This window comes from Glycine soja, chromosome 1, assembly GCF_004193775.1.
Source record: "Glycine soja cultivar W05 chromosome 1, ASM419377v2, whole genome shotgun sequence".
Lineage (NCBI taxonomy): Eukaryota > Viridiplantae > Streptophyta > Magnoliopsida > Fabales > Fabaceae > Glycine > Glycine soja.
The window spans coordinates 40,609,903-40,622,703 of NC_041002.1; the positions used below are offsets into that span (position 1 = coordinate 40,609,903).

General features: G+C 34.4%; 1 protein-coding gene across 3 annotated transcripts; it reads right to left on the reverse strand.

Annotated features, from left to right (window-relative positions):
- On the reverse strand, positions 1–7,361 carry LOC114415955 (AUGMIN subunit 7). Of its 3 annotated transcripts, none has more exons than XM_028380828.1 (11): positions 7,168–7,361; positions 7,030–7,098; positions 6,540–6,763; positions 5,657–5,742; positions 5,109–5,170; positions 4,155–4,246; positions 3,924–4,049; positions 3,110–3,200; positions 2,373–2,480; positions 1,051–1,149; positions 1–409 (listed from the first exon to the last, which is right to left on the reverse strand). In XM_028380828.1, the coding sequence occupies exons 3-11, from the start codon at positions 6,671–6,673 to the stop codon at positions 215–217; spliced, it is 993 nt and encodes a 330-aa protein (XP_028236629.1). In that variant the 5' UTR covers positions 6,674–6,763; positions 7,030–7,098; positions 7,168–7,361; the 3' UTR covers positions 1–214. The 3 variants fall into 3 exon arrangements, with proteins under 3 accessions (XP_028236629.1, XP_028236635.1, XP_028236624.1); XM_028380834.1 differs by having other exon boundaries at positions 7,025–7,098; XM_028380823.1 differs by lacking the exon at positions 7,030–7,098.
- Positions 7,362–12,801: the final 5,440 nt, after the last annotated feature.

Consider the following 12,801-nt stretch of genomic DNA (forward strand, 5'->3'; position numbering starts at 1 on the left):
TTAGGTTTTTTAATAATATTTTTGTATTAGGTATACTCTTATCAGTTTACAAGTCTATGTGTCACACTTTAGACCCTCCACAAGTTTACATAGACCCAGTCTAACAACTATGCTTACTTCAAATTAACACATCTCATGTCAACAATATGAACATTATGCACAAGTTCACAAAATTCAAAAGAATAATGATTAATAACTTGTTTATCATGTTTCATCAAATGTTCATCTTCTCTCCCTGTTCACGAGCAATGGAAGCCGAGAGAATTCCAAGATCACGATTTAAGACTGTCAATGCAGATTCACATTCAGAGATTATTCGTGTGACAGATGAAGGCCCGTCGGATGTCTCAGAAGAGCCGAAGGCAAGAGCTGCATGTGAGTCTCTAAGATTCCGTAGGTTGCCCAAAAACTGTTGCAAATAAGCACATACATATATAGTCAGTAAAGTCAACGAAAAACATAGCTTCCTTTAATTGCTCAATTCTCTCACTTGACGCGACATACTGGCAGAAGAAATTAAGCAGTGCTTAATGGAAACCAATTGAATCAATGATCAAACACTAACGGATAACTTTTATCGAGAAATATTAACAACACACTCTTTTGAACATATTCTTTACCATTGGTTAATATTTTTGGAAATTACAATTTTTTGTGGGTCACACTATTTATTGAGTCTTAAGATATTAGTCCTATTTCCTTATGAATTTGGAAGAGTGTTAGCAATACACTCTCTAACAGATTAACATATTTTTTCTAATACACATTTTACTAAAAGGAGGACGAAGAGGGGATGAGAAAAAGGAAAAAAAATCAGCAAATTTAACCTGAGTAGCAAAATTGGAGGGATTGAAGAGAGGCAGACAATAAGAATTAAATACAAGCATGACCAGCTAACATATTGAAATAAGGCTGATCAGCCAAAACCAATAAAAGGACTTCTATATTTGTGAATTATGCCTAGCATCACTTGATTTTAAGTTTCTAACCATTTAAACAGTATCATAGGTTTTAAAAAAAAAACATTTATGCCAAGCATAAGCAGGTTACCTTCAAAAGCATTTTATAGGCCTCCAATAAACGATTGGCAGCTGGTCCAAATCCATGAAGTTGCGGAACCTCCATCATGTGTGTCCATGGACGAATTTCCTACACAAAAGCAATTTTTTATAAGCCTCCCCAGATGCTATGAACGTGTGAGAGAGCATTGTCTTATCGTGAGAAGAGCAATTACTGATCATACAATTTCACATGAACGGTCAAAATTGAAGTCACGTCATCACTTGCAATCATTTTTGGCACTTTCAGGTCACTATTTAAGGACTCCTTCAATACTTACTATGGCAATGCTAGATTATGTAATTCTTAGTATTACAAGATTACATGAAATGAGAAATTATACGTTAAATGCTTCATCATTCAAAAACAATCTCCTGCTAAATAGATATGCATCATGGACACTTCCTCAGCACAATTTATGGTCTACTACCTCCAAACAATTTTGCACGTACTGATTGATAATAATGGAGGAAGGAATTCGGAATCCTAGCTCTAGCTCAGCTCAGTATGAAATTCATTTATCTTGGCTCAAGTTTGCTCACCTTAAGCTCCTGAGCTTCTTGAGCATAATTTAGCTAATATCAAGCTGTATGTTAATTATATGTTCAGATTTTTACTTATATTGAATTAAAAATAATTTAGTCTAACCAAAAAGTAAAATTAAATATTAATACTAAATTAAAGTATTATTCCTATTATTTTTAATTTAAAATGTCTATATATTTATATATTGAGCCAACATAGCCTTTCAAAAAAAATAATATTGAGCCAACATACAAGCTAATGAGTGCCACACGATAAAGCTCAGGCTCAGCTCATTTATAGACATACCAAAAATTTCAGCTCATTGAGTTGTTAATAAACCAAGTTGTGAACAAGCTCACTGGCTCTCGACTCACTTCCAGTCTAGTGCCAATGCATAGCAATGGGTATGACTGATAGGCCACCATTAAAATTAGTATAATAAAAGCATTAGATAAATTAAGTATCTCAAATTGAAAGTTCCTATTCATCAAATGCAATGTTAACAAGACTTAATAGTCTTCTACCAAAAATAAAACCAAAACAAAATTTATACATTGAAGAAGTACACCAGTACATTGTGTAAGCAATATAGCACTAATTTTTAATGATCAGCAAAATGTATCAAAAACAGCTAGGACTAAGAAAATTAACGATTTTAGTCATATAGTTATAAGCATTCTATCTATATGTCCTTTCTTTATTTCTCAGGCATACCTAGTCAGAAACTAAAATCAGCCCAGACTCTGATGGCATCAAAACAAATTAGAGCAAGCAAAGCATGGTCAAACCTTGGTGTAAATCAAATTGAATGTTCTAGCTGTTTCTAGGAAAGATTCCAGATGTGCCCGCAATTGGGATTCCACCTCAGTATACTCCTCATCTGGATTGTAAGCATGCTACAAACAGGATATGATAGCAACAGTATCAAAATAAGTAAAATAATATTACTCAGAAATGTGTTGACATCAAAGTCTCGTTCATTTAAAAATAATAATCAAGATTTAGAAAATAAGATATTGAAAGACACAAATGGAAAAATAACACACAATGTCAAGAAACATGGCAAGAGTCAGAACTGAGACTCAAGAAAACAAGAAATGAAAATTTAATGGCTTGCTTGGTTTGAGAAAACTGTTTGGATTTCCTATTTCACAAATAGTTACAAAAATGTCACCTTGTTTTCATTTTGTTTAAAGATTTGTATAGGAAACAATGAAAAACAAGAACCTTTAAAACATGAGACAGTGAATATGAGATGACAATTGAACAACAATATTTACAAAATAGTAGTTCTCAAAAGCAAATGCCTGACAATTGAACAAGTGCTCAACTTGCAGAGATCTGCAGAGGAAACCAAAACATAATGCAGTGTCAAAGAGAAATTTAGTTCATGTCCTTATTTAGTAAATCATTGGAAAGAAAAAGCAAGAGAAATAAAAATTCAAGCTTCTGATTAATTTCCAGCTACAGATATCATATCATATAACTATCAAAGAGAAGAAGTGGGTTGAGAAGTTCAGTAAACCTTGGATGCCAAGTCATCAACTTTTTGTTGAAGATTCAACAATATTTTTGATTGTTCGGAAAATTTCAACTCCAGCTCAGAAACATCTGGCCTGAAAATAGTTTGAAAAAGCCAGAATGTTACTACATCTCATGAAATAGAATTTCTTTTACTAGCAAAAGATAAATAATTTCCATCAAATGAATTCCCAAATCCGAATTGTACATATTTTATATATTTATATATAAATTGAATGAATAAAATTCAATTGCTGAATCCAAAGTGTGAGCAAGATTTATATGTGCTTGCTACCTAAGGAAACACAATAATCTTAACACCATAAAAAACTCTCAAATGATGGCATCATTTAAATTTTTTGGGTTTTTGATGTGTAAGTCTGTGAGTGCATATGTAGCTTCACTACCTGTTACTTAACTAAAGAAAGCAAACAACTATCAGTATCTATCAAGCTTAGTTTCCATTGAACAAAAGGTTACCTCTGTGTATACCAGACTGAAATTTTCAATCGTATTCATTGGTTTACAGTTTTACAATGTAATATTTGCAGAGAACAAATTATTAAATACTAGTTTCCTGTACATAATCATGGTCTGCAATTTCATTATTTTGTACTTGGAATATTTCTCCCTGAACTTAAAGCAACACTTGATGTGCATCATAAACCATGCCAATGATGTTCAAAGATATGCCCTAGTGTGTTGCATATATTAACGCTATATCAAATGTTAAATAATTTGGTGAATTAAGATATTTACTCAAATAGTCATAGAATGGGAAGGTGGGAATATTCATAAGAAAATGAAGAAATTTTTACAATGGATATATGGACTGAATCTGAACATCTGCAGGAAACAATTTACATTCTTCAGAAAATATTTGAGCTTGCTTTTCTGCAATGGAGTCTATCAATTGGATGTCCTTGGCTACCTGCTCGTCAACACTACAGAAATCAGAATACAAACCAAATTTATGTTAATTTCATCTCTGCAAAACAAAATTATAGGGAAAAAAATTTATCACTCAAATATATATGATGGTGGACAACCTCCATTCTGGATTATCTGAGCATATTGTTGCCTCCACTAGATCAACAATAAGACGAAGCATTTCAGTACGGTCTTCATAGCTTCCATGCCCCTGTCATATTTGAATAATATTTACTAGCTTTCAAGATAAATCATAACAAGAAATCCAGAATGTGTATGAATATTACTATATAATGCATATCACATTAGGACATAAAACTTTAAATCTTTTCTCTTTTCCATATAATCAAAACAAGCAAGACCACTGGATCCAAGAGAAAAATATCAAATCTAGCAGTAATCCTATCAATAACCTCCTTTCTTTATCAACACACAACGATTTTTCTCTTTTGTTAAACAATGAAGATTAGATCAGAGCTTTATGAAACTTTTCAATGGGTCGGCTGATGTTTTGACATAAAATAAGACAGAAACAGATCAATCAATTCATGTGCTTTAGCACATTAAATGGTATTTCCCAGATAAGCTAATTGCCAATGACCCTTTCTGCTGTAAGCCCTTAACTCATAACAACTATGCTTCTTTAAAAACCAAGACAAGGGTTTATGAAGATAACTAAAATCTGCTTGTTATTTCATCCAGGTAGTCACAAGCATTAACATTCACACTGATGCAACATCTACTAATCTAGACAGCTCTTGAAAACAGTTGTCAACAGGTATCACTAAAAACAGTACATATAATTCAGAAACATAATCATAAGCAATTTTTTCCCAACAATAATGTGAGGCTCAAATATACTAATAATCCTTACCACACTATGATCAGATATTGCATGTCAAACAAAGAATTAAAAATATAACCCAAAAATGTGACATCTCCAAAACAATTCAGAAGGTATGCACAAATGACACAGAAGGGAATAGCTAGCTGAGAGATCAGAATAGCAAAGAAAAGAGCACATGTGCATTGTTATCCACAGTAAGAGCAAGACACAATCAATTGTGACTAACCTGGATGGCATCTGTATCTACGGTTGTTGTAATACCCAAAAACTTAGCAATCTCTGCTAAATCTGCAAATTACAAATCATGAGAAGAAAAGTTACTACAAGAAGACACAATCAAAAGGTGCAAGAGAGATTTTTTTAAAAATAATCAAATGCAGCTACCTCAAGAGAGGGAAGAAAATAACTGATTGTTTCACCAGAGCTTTTAAAAAAAAAAAAAAGCATAAAAGAAGAAATCGGCAATATGTTACTAGATGTGGAATAACAAATCATCTATCAGCAAAAAAAATGATATCAAAGGGGTCTTTTTTGCAGGACATACGCAGAATAGAACTAGAAAATTACAGCATTCAAGGATGGTTGACTTTGAGTGGCATGCTATAAGAAACCAAACAGCACAACCTTGATCACACAACACACTTTTTTTCTACTATTATTTACAAATGCAGAAGTGTGCAAAAGGCACAAACCTAGTCAAAAAGAAAGCTTGGATAGCAGGTTTTGAACTAACCAAATTGAAATTTTCAGCACAACGAAAATGAGAACACTTACACTGAATTCGACCAGTCTCCTCGTCACGATCATGGCCATCCCCTTGTAGGTTTTGTTGAGAAAAGGGTGACTTATCACCTAAAAGCCTGTTACAAGTACAAGTATTAAAGATCATTGCTTCTTAACATGGACTGGAATACATCAAAAAAGTGTTAGTAGTGCTGCACGTGGCTAAAACAAGACAATGTCAGAAACTGTGAAAGAGGACATTGCTAGGGTTATGCATGATACAAAGAGGATACCAAACAGAAATAGTGCTATGCAAATGTGGAAAGGTTTTGATTTTTTCACTTGGTTGGTGCTAGGTATATATATGGTGGGAATGGCTGGCAAATCAGTGAAAACTTTCAAGCAATAGAAGGGGTTATTGTGTTTCTTTTCATTTTAAGTCCTTCGAATATTATAGCAACAAGAAAACTAACATACCCCAGTGCCAAAGGCTCCTCACATTGCAAAGGTATGAAGGAGGGTCACTGTACGGAATCTAACATATGCAAAGAGACTATTTCAGGATTTGAATCAATGACCAACAAGTAACCAAGACACAACTTTACTGTTGCACACTTGCACCAGGGCTTACCCTCCTATTTTGGTTCCAAATTTTCTACCCACCCTTCTGTCAACCTCCTATTTTGACCTCTGAATGAATGGATTCAAATAAAAGGCATACAATTTCCCGAAATTTGTTTAAGAATGTACATCAACCCACAACCACAAGCACAGTAAGTAATCCCACATCATGTCACAATGGTTGCACAAAAGAAAATTACTCGAGTCTAAGACCTAGCAATTCCAGTTTCCATTATCTTATTTTCCAAAAGAAAAACTTGCTCAAATACCAAACAGATAAACAGACTTCTAGAGACAAAGAAAAACAAGATACCGAAAGAAAAGCCACTCTAGAAGGGCATAGCGCTCCATGCCAGCAAATAGGAGGGACTGTGCAGGCGCATTCGCTCTCGGGTAATTTAGGTCAGCCAATTTCTTCCGAATCTCTTCCATTTGCCTCGACGCCATCTTCTGTAAGAACTTATTTCATCTCCCCCTCTCACTTTCTCTTTAGTACAAAACGGTTCCTTGTGCTCCTCTCAAAATATAAGCAAATAACTGAAAAGAGAAAAGGAAAATACACTAACATTAAACGAGACAATATTAGGATAATTTCAAAAACAAACTCAACGAACACCATCAATCACACCAGTCCATAGATCTGAAAATTAATAAAACCACATAGTGAATCACAATTTTAAACACATTTCAAATGCAGTCCGTATTTCCAGAAGAATCCGAAACAAAATCAAATTCTGGAACAATTCAGAAATGAGAAATCTGAAATTTGATATTGGCAAATGCACAAAACGGATCTACCGCACTCGCAATTACAATGCCGGCGACGGTATTGAGTCAAGCCTGACTGTGAGACGCATATCTATTCACGGAAACTACAATATACGTGGAAGGAATTAGAGGTGAAAAGTCAAATGCGAATCGGTAAAGGATCGAGCGGTTACCTGAGAAATGGAGTTGTTCGTCTCAGGTTTCGTGCCGTCGAGATCGAAGGCGGCGGGAATAACGGCGTCGAATCGGAGCGAAGGGCGATAACGATGTTTGAGAGAGAAAAGCCGGTAGTGTGTATGCGTAGAATGGAGAATGATGAGTAACCAATCACCCCCGTTTTCTGTTTGGAAGGTGTTCACACTGTTGTTACTCTAACTAGAGATTTCAAGTTTAACTTGTGTAGAATTCCCATTGTGTCCCCACACTTGTCTAACTTCTCTTTACGAGTTTGTTTTTAATTTTTAAATGTATTTTTTAAAATAAAAGGCATTCCACAAACTAGACTTGGAGTAATTTTGAAACATATTTACATACATTTTAAAAATCAACAAAACAGTCAATTTGATTTTAGGTTTAAAAAACACACTCTTACTATCACCATTATTTTAGTGTCATTATCATTGTCATTATTGCCATTGTTATTGTTATTATTTACGATTAATGTCATCAGTTCCATTAATATTTGTCATTGTCATCATTATCATCATTTGTTGTTTTTTTCTAATTATTATTTTCATCGTCATAATCACCATTATTATTGTAATTATTGATCATCGTTATCCCACCGCCACTGTTGTCACCACTTTATTCATTTTTAATTTTCAACAACTTTTTAAAACAAAAAAAAATTGAAACTAAAAATCAAAACAGATTTGAAATGTGCAAAAGTAAAAATATTTTTTGTTTCAATTTTTAGTTTTAAAAATACACCAAATTTGTTTCAATTTTTAGTTTTAAAAATACACCAAATTGTTTTATTTGCTGGCATACTCGAAATTTGCTGAAGGTATGCACAAATTTATCAAAATTTAGTTGAGGAATCGAATAATTCTTTCACTGGAAGCATTCCTTTGTCCCTTTTCACAATCTCAACAACAAATTCAACCAAAATTATTATAAAATCATTAACTTTAGCATCTCTTGGATAAAAACTTAAAATAAGTTAAGTTTATGTTTTTTTAACACAAAAGAAATAATATAAAAAATTAGATAATTATTATGTAATTTCGGTATATAAACGAATGTGAATCATGCAGGTTTTGATAATGTCAAAAAGAATTTGCTTGATAATGATTGTCATCATCAAAAAGGGGAAAATGTGAATAATGCAGGTTTTGATGATACTGAGAAGAATTCACTTGATAATGATTGTCATCATCAAAAAGGGGGAGAATGTGAATGCATGAATATATAATTTTGATGATGCCAAAGAATAATCAAACAAGGTTGCTTTCAAGATTACTTCAACATACATTCAAAGGTTAAACATTGCTTCGAGATTAATACAAGGATGCTCCAACAAACAAGCATTACTTCAAGATTAATTCAAGATCAAGTTTTTGCCTCAAAACAAGTGTTTCCAAGAGATCAAGGCTCTGGTAATCGATTACTAGGTAGTGTAATCGATTACCAGAAGACAATTTTGAAAAATCAGCTTTTGGAAGAGTTTTAAAATTTGAATTTAAAAGTTGTAATCAATTACCATTGATGTGTAATTGATTACCAGCAATAAAACTCTTGAAATTTAAATTTAAATTCCAATAATGTCTTCTAACTATGGTTTATCTATTTATTTTGATGAACTCCAAGATGCATTCAATGATTTGCATAAAGAATCTGTCAAACTTGCCAAATCAATTTCATATTCTAAGAAAACTATTTCAAGTTTAGAAAAGAAAATTTTGAAATTAAATGAAGAATTAAAAAATCTTAAATTTGAAGTTAAAATGTTAAAATCAATAGATAAAAACCAATCTTCTACAAAATGCATAATACAAGAAAACAATAAAGCATCACATTCATGTGAATGTTGTGATAAATTCAAAGAAGAAATTGAAGTTTTAAAAATTGATCTTGCAAAATTTACTCTTGGTAAAAATAATTTAGACATTATATCAACAAAAGATGCATAAAAAATTCTTTGTCTTCACTCAAAAGGCTAGTTCACTACTAAAAAAAAAGCTTTCTACATCGCCCAATTAACATCGGTTATAGCTAAAACCGATGTTAACGAAAGCGCGGTGGCATTTTTGTAATTAAATGGAGTTACTTAACATCGGTTTTAGCAAAACCGATGTTAACTACTTCATGTTAACATCGGTTATTTAAAAAACCGATGTTAACATGATGTTAAGATGAATATGGTAACATCGGTTTGGGCAAAACCGATGTTAACTTCATAGAGTTAACATCAGTTTTGAGGGAGCTGATGTTAAGGAGTTGATTTTAACATCGGTTTGTTAAAAAACCGATGTAATGTATTTGATGTTAACATCAGTTTTTACAAAACCGATGTTAAGTATATTTAGTTAACATCGGTTATCCATAAAAAACCGATGTTATTGTGTTTATAAGTTAAAAAAAATAGAGATTTCAGAAGTCGCGCGCGTTCGAAAACCTTGCCCTACCTCTTCTCTTTGTCATCCTCCTGCCTGAAATTGCTGTCCGCCCGAAATCTGCCGGAAACTGCTCCGTCGACACCCACATTGTCATTGGTCGAACCCACAAAACCCCCTACACTACCGGAAAACCCACATTGTCGTCGCTGGAACCCACAGAACCCCCTAGCTGCCGGAAAACCCATATTTTCGTCGCTCGAACCCCACAGAACCCACATTGTCCTGGGTCAAAGAAAACCCTAGATACAGAGTTGCTACTAGGGTGCTGAAACAGTCGTCAGTGCTCAAAGGTCAAACCTTTCTCCGCGAGGTATGTAGGTCAAATTCGTGTATGCTAAGTTTCGTTGTGAGTGGTTTGACCCGAATTGGGAGTGCATCGGATAACATTTTGTTTGCGATTGTACAGGCTCCGCTAACGTGCGTGTGTTGTTGGGTTCTCTTCATCAAGGTAACACTAACTTCTATACTTCATTTGACCTATTTTATTTTTTCTGGGTAGTAATAAGTAATGTTGCATGATTTTTAGTAAGGTGTTATTCTGTTTGCACTATAACAGAGAATCAACCATGATTTCTGTAGATGGATCCACAGGGTTTTTGAAATTGCCTGCAATTGCTTTAACATTTTACTGTCCAACAGAGTGGGCTTCACTATTGTTGTTTTAACATATTTTTTGTTTCTTGAGCAAGTAATGCTTAAGTATAGATAATGTTTTTACCCAAGTGGATTTAAGGAACTGGGTTGCTTGCTCTGTTTTCTATTTTATTCGTTTAATTGTTGAATGCTTCCAGACTGTGTATAAATTATTCACTTGCCTCATATTGGCAGTTTCTAAAAGTTCTCATATCCTGTTATTGCAAATTATGCTTGTAACTGTTTTAAATAGTTAACTGTTGATATTAAAATAGGTTATTGCATTTAGTTATGTTATGATGTGGGATTAAAATAGGTAACTGTTGATAACTGTTTTGGACTATAAAAATAGGTAACTGTTGATATTAAAAACAGTTACCTATTCAAAGTAACTGGGTTCGTCAGTTCTCATATTCTTGTATTGCATTTAGTTATTATGCTTGTAACTGTTTTACAATAACATATCCTGAAGTGAACTGCTTATCTGAAAATGATGAAGGGTTTCAGCCTTTATATTAGGAGAACATATCTTTTGTTCTAAATGTAACACCCATTACATGATAAAACCCTGACTAATATTGCTTGCCCATTGATTAAGATGAGTTGAGAAATGTTTCTCAAAATGTCTTAGCCAAGTCCAAGTCCAAAAAACAGCTTCATCAAACAATCTGTTAGCATCAAATTCTGCATTTGAAAACAGAACTCTGTTTCTGGTTTTCCAAATAGCCCAAGTTACCGCCATCCACCAATATCGCCATCTGTTACTCCTTAATCCTGCTGCCTGGATAGATATATGCTGTAGAAAATTCTGTTTCGGCCCAAGAGGAAAGGCAGTTTGTAAGTTTAGCCACGACATCGATTCCCACAAAATTGGTTGGATAAAGACGTAGTGGAAGAACAAGTGAGATGCCTCCTCTACAGCTTCTCTGCAGAAAGGACATCGCAGATCTTGCAATTGCACTTGTCTCCTATGTAGATTCATCCTTGTTGGTAGTCTGTCTTCTATTAGCCTCCAAGCAAAAACAGAAATTTTGCTAGGAATTTTAATCCTCCATAGTTCCTTACACCAGTCCTGATGCTGACCCCCTTTAGAAGCTTCCAAAATCAAATTGTATGCACTACGGGTGGAATATTTCCTTGTTTGATCACCTAACCATTCCCATTCATCCGATCCTTGCGCTGAATGTGTATACCTTCAATATCTTTTAAAAAATTGACTACTGACTCAATTTCATTTTCAAACGGCTATCTTCTCCATAGAAATTGCCATTCCCAGCCTGACTGCATGTGCTATCCCATGTGTCTGATGATTTGGTTTTGCTGTGTAGATATTTGGTACAATCTAGGATACCTCTCAGCTAGAGGTTGCTGCTGCTGATTCCATTTATCTTCCCAAAGCCTGACCTTATCACCTCCTACAATTTTCCACCTCATGTTGATGTGAACTATGTCTCCATGTTGTGCTGAATTAACAGTTTGTTTTAAATCTTTCCACCATATAGATTGATACCCTTCCCTTCCTTCTTCATACAAGCTCCTCCAGCCCCCATACTTTGACTCCAACACCCTAGACCAGATTTCTCCCTTCTCTTGCATATAATTCCATTTCCATTTGGCTAGCAAAGCAAGATTAAAGCTATCAATATCTTTAATCCCCAACCCACCTTTGTCCTTTGGCATACAAACTTGGTCCCATTTAATCCATGCTATTCTTTTTTGCTCTAGTCCTCCACCCCACAAAAATCTGCGTTGTATCCTTTTGAGCCTTTCCTCCACTGTTTTGGGGATCCTTCAATGAAAGCAAATTGAGTTTCCTCAATTATTGCTGGCAGCACTCTTCTAATTCTGTTTGCAAGCACCTTGGCCACTATCTTGTACATGCACCCAATTAAGGATATGGGTCTATATTCTCCCAAATGTTGTGGGTTTGAAATCTTGGGAATGAGAGCTATAAAAGAAGCATTACAGCCTCGGGGAATAGCACCATTAGCATGGAACTCATGAATATATCGAAATATATCATGCTTCAAAGTATCCCAAAACTGCTTTATGAATCTGAAATTAATACCATCAGGACCTGGGCTCTTGTCATTGCCACAATCCCAGACAGCATTTTGAATTTTAGATTCCTGAAATGGTGCCACAAGCATGGAATTCTGCTGATGGTCTAAGGATTTGAAGCTGATGCCATCAATTCGAGGTCTCTAAAAATCTGCTTCATGAAATCTGTTGGAGAAGAAGGTTCTGATTTCTTCCTTCACCTTATTAGGTTCATCTGTCCAAACACCTTCAATGAGAAGTCCTTTGATGCTATTTCTATTTCTATTTGCATTCACCCTGACATGGAAAAATCTTGTGTTGCAGTCTCCTTCCTTTAGCCATCTTGTTCTTGATTTCTGCCTTAGTAATGTTTCATGGGCTTGGGCAGCCACCCACAAATCTTCCTGCAGCTTCTTCCTTCTTGAAATTTCCAGATCAGTCATTTGTCTATGCAAGGTGTCCTCCTCTAGTTTATTAAGCTCTACTTCCAGTTGCTGAACTTTTTTAAAAGTATCC

Coding starts and splice junctions, on each gene's coding strand:
- LOC114415955 (XM_028380823.1), bottom strand. CDS start 6,673: ATGGCGTCGAGGCAAATGGAAGAGATTCGGAAGAAATTGGCTGACCTA. Junction 4,050..4,154: donor TCAGATAATCCAGAATGGAG/GTTGTCCACCAT, acceptor TGATTTCTGTAG/TGTTGACGAGCAGGTAGCCA. Junction 3,201..3,923: donor ATTCAGTCCATATATCCATT/GTAAAAATTTCT, acceptor AACTATTTTCAG/GCCAGATGTTTCTGAGCTGG.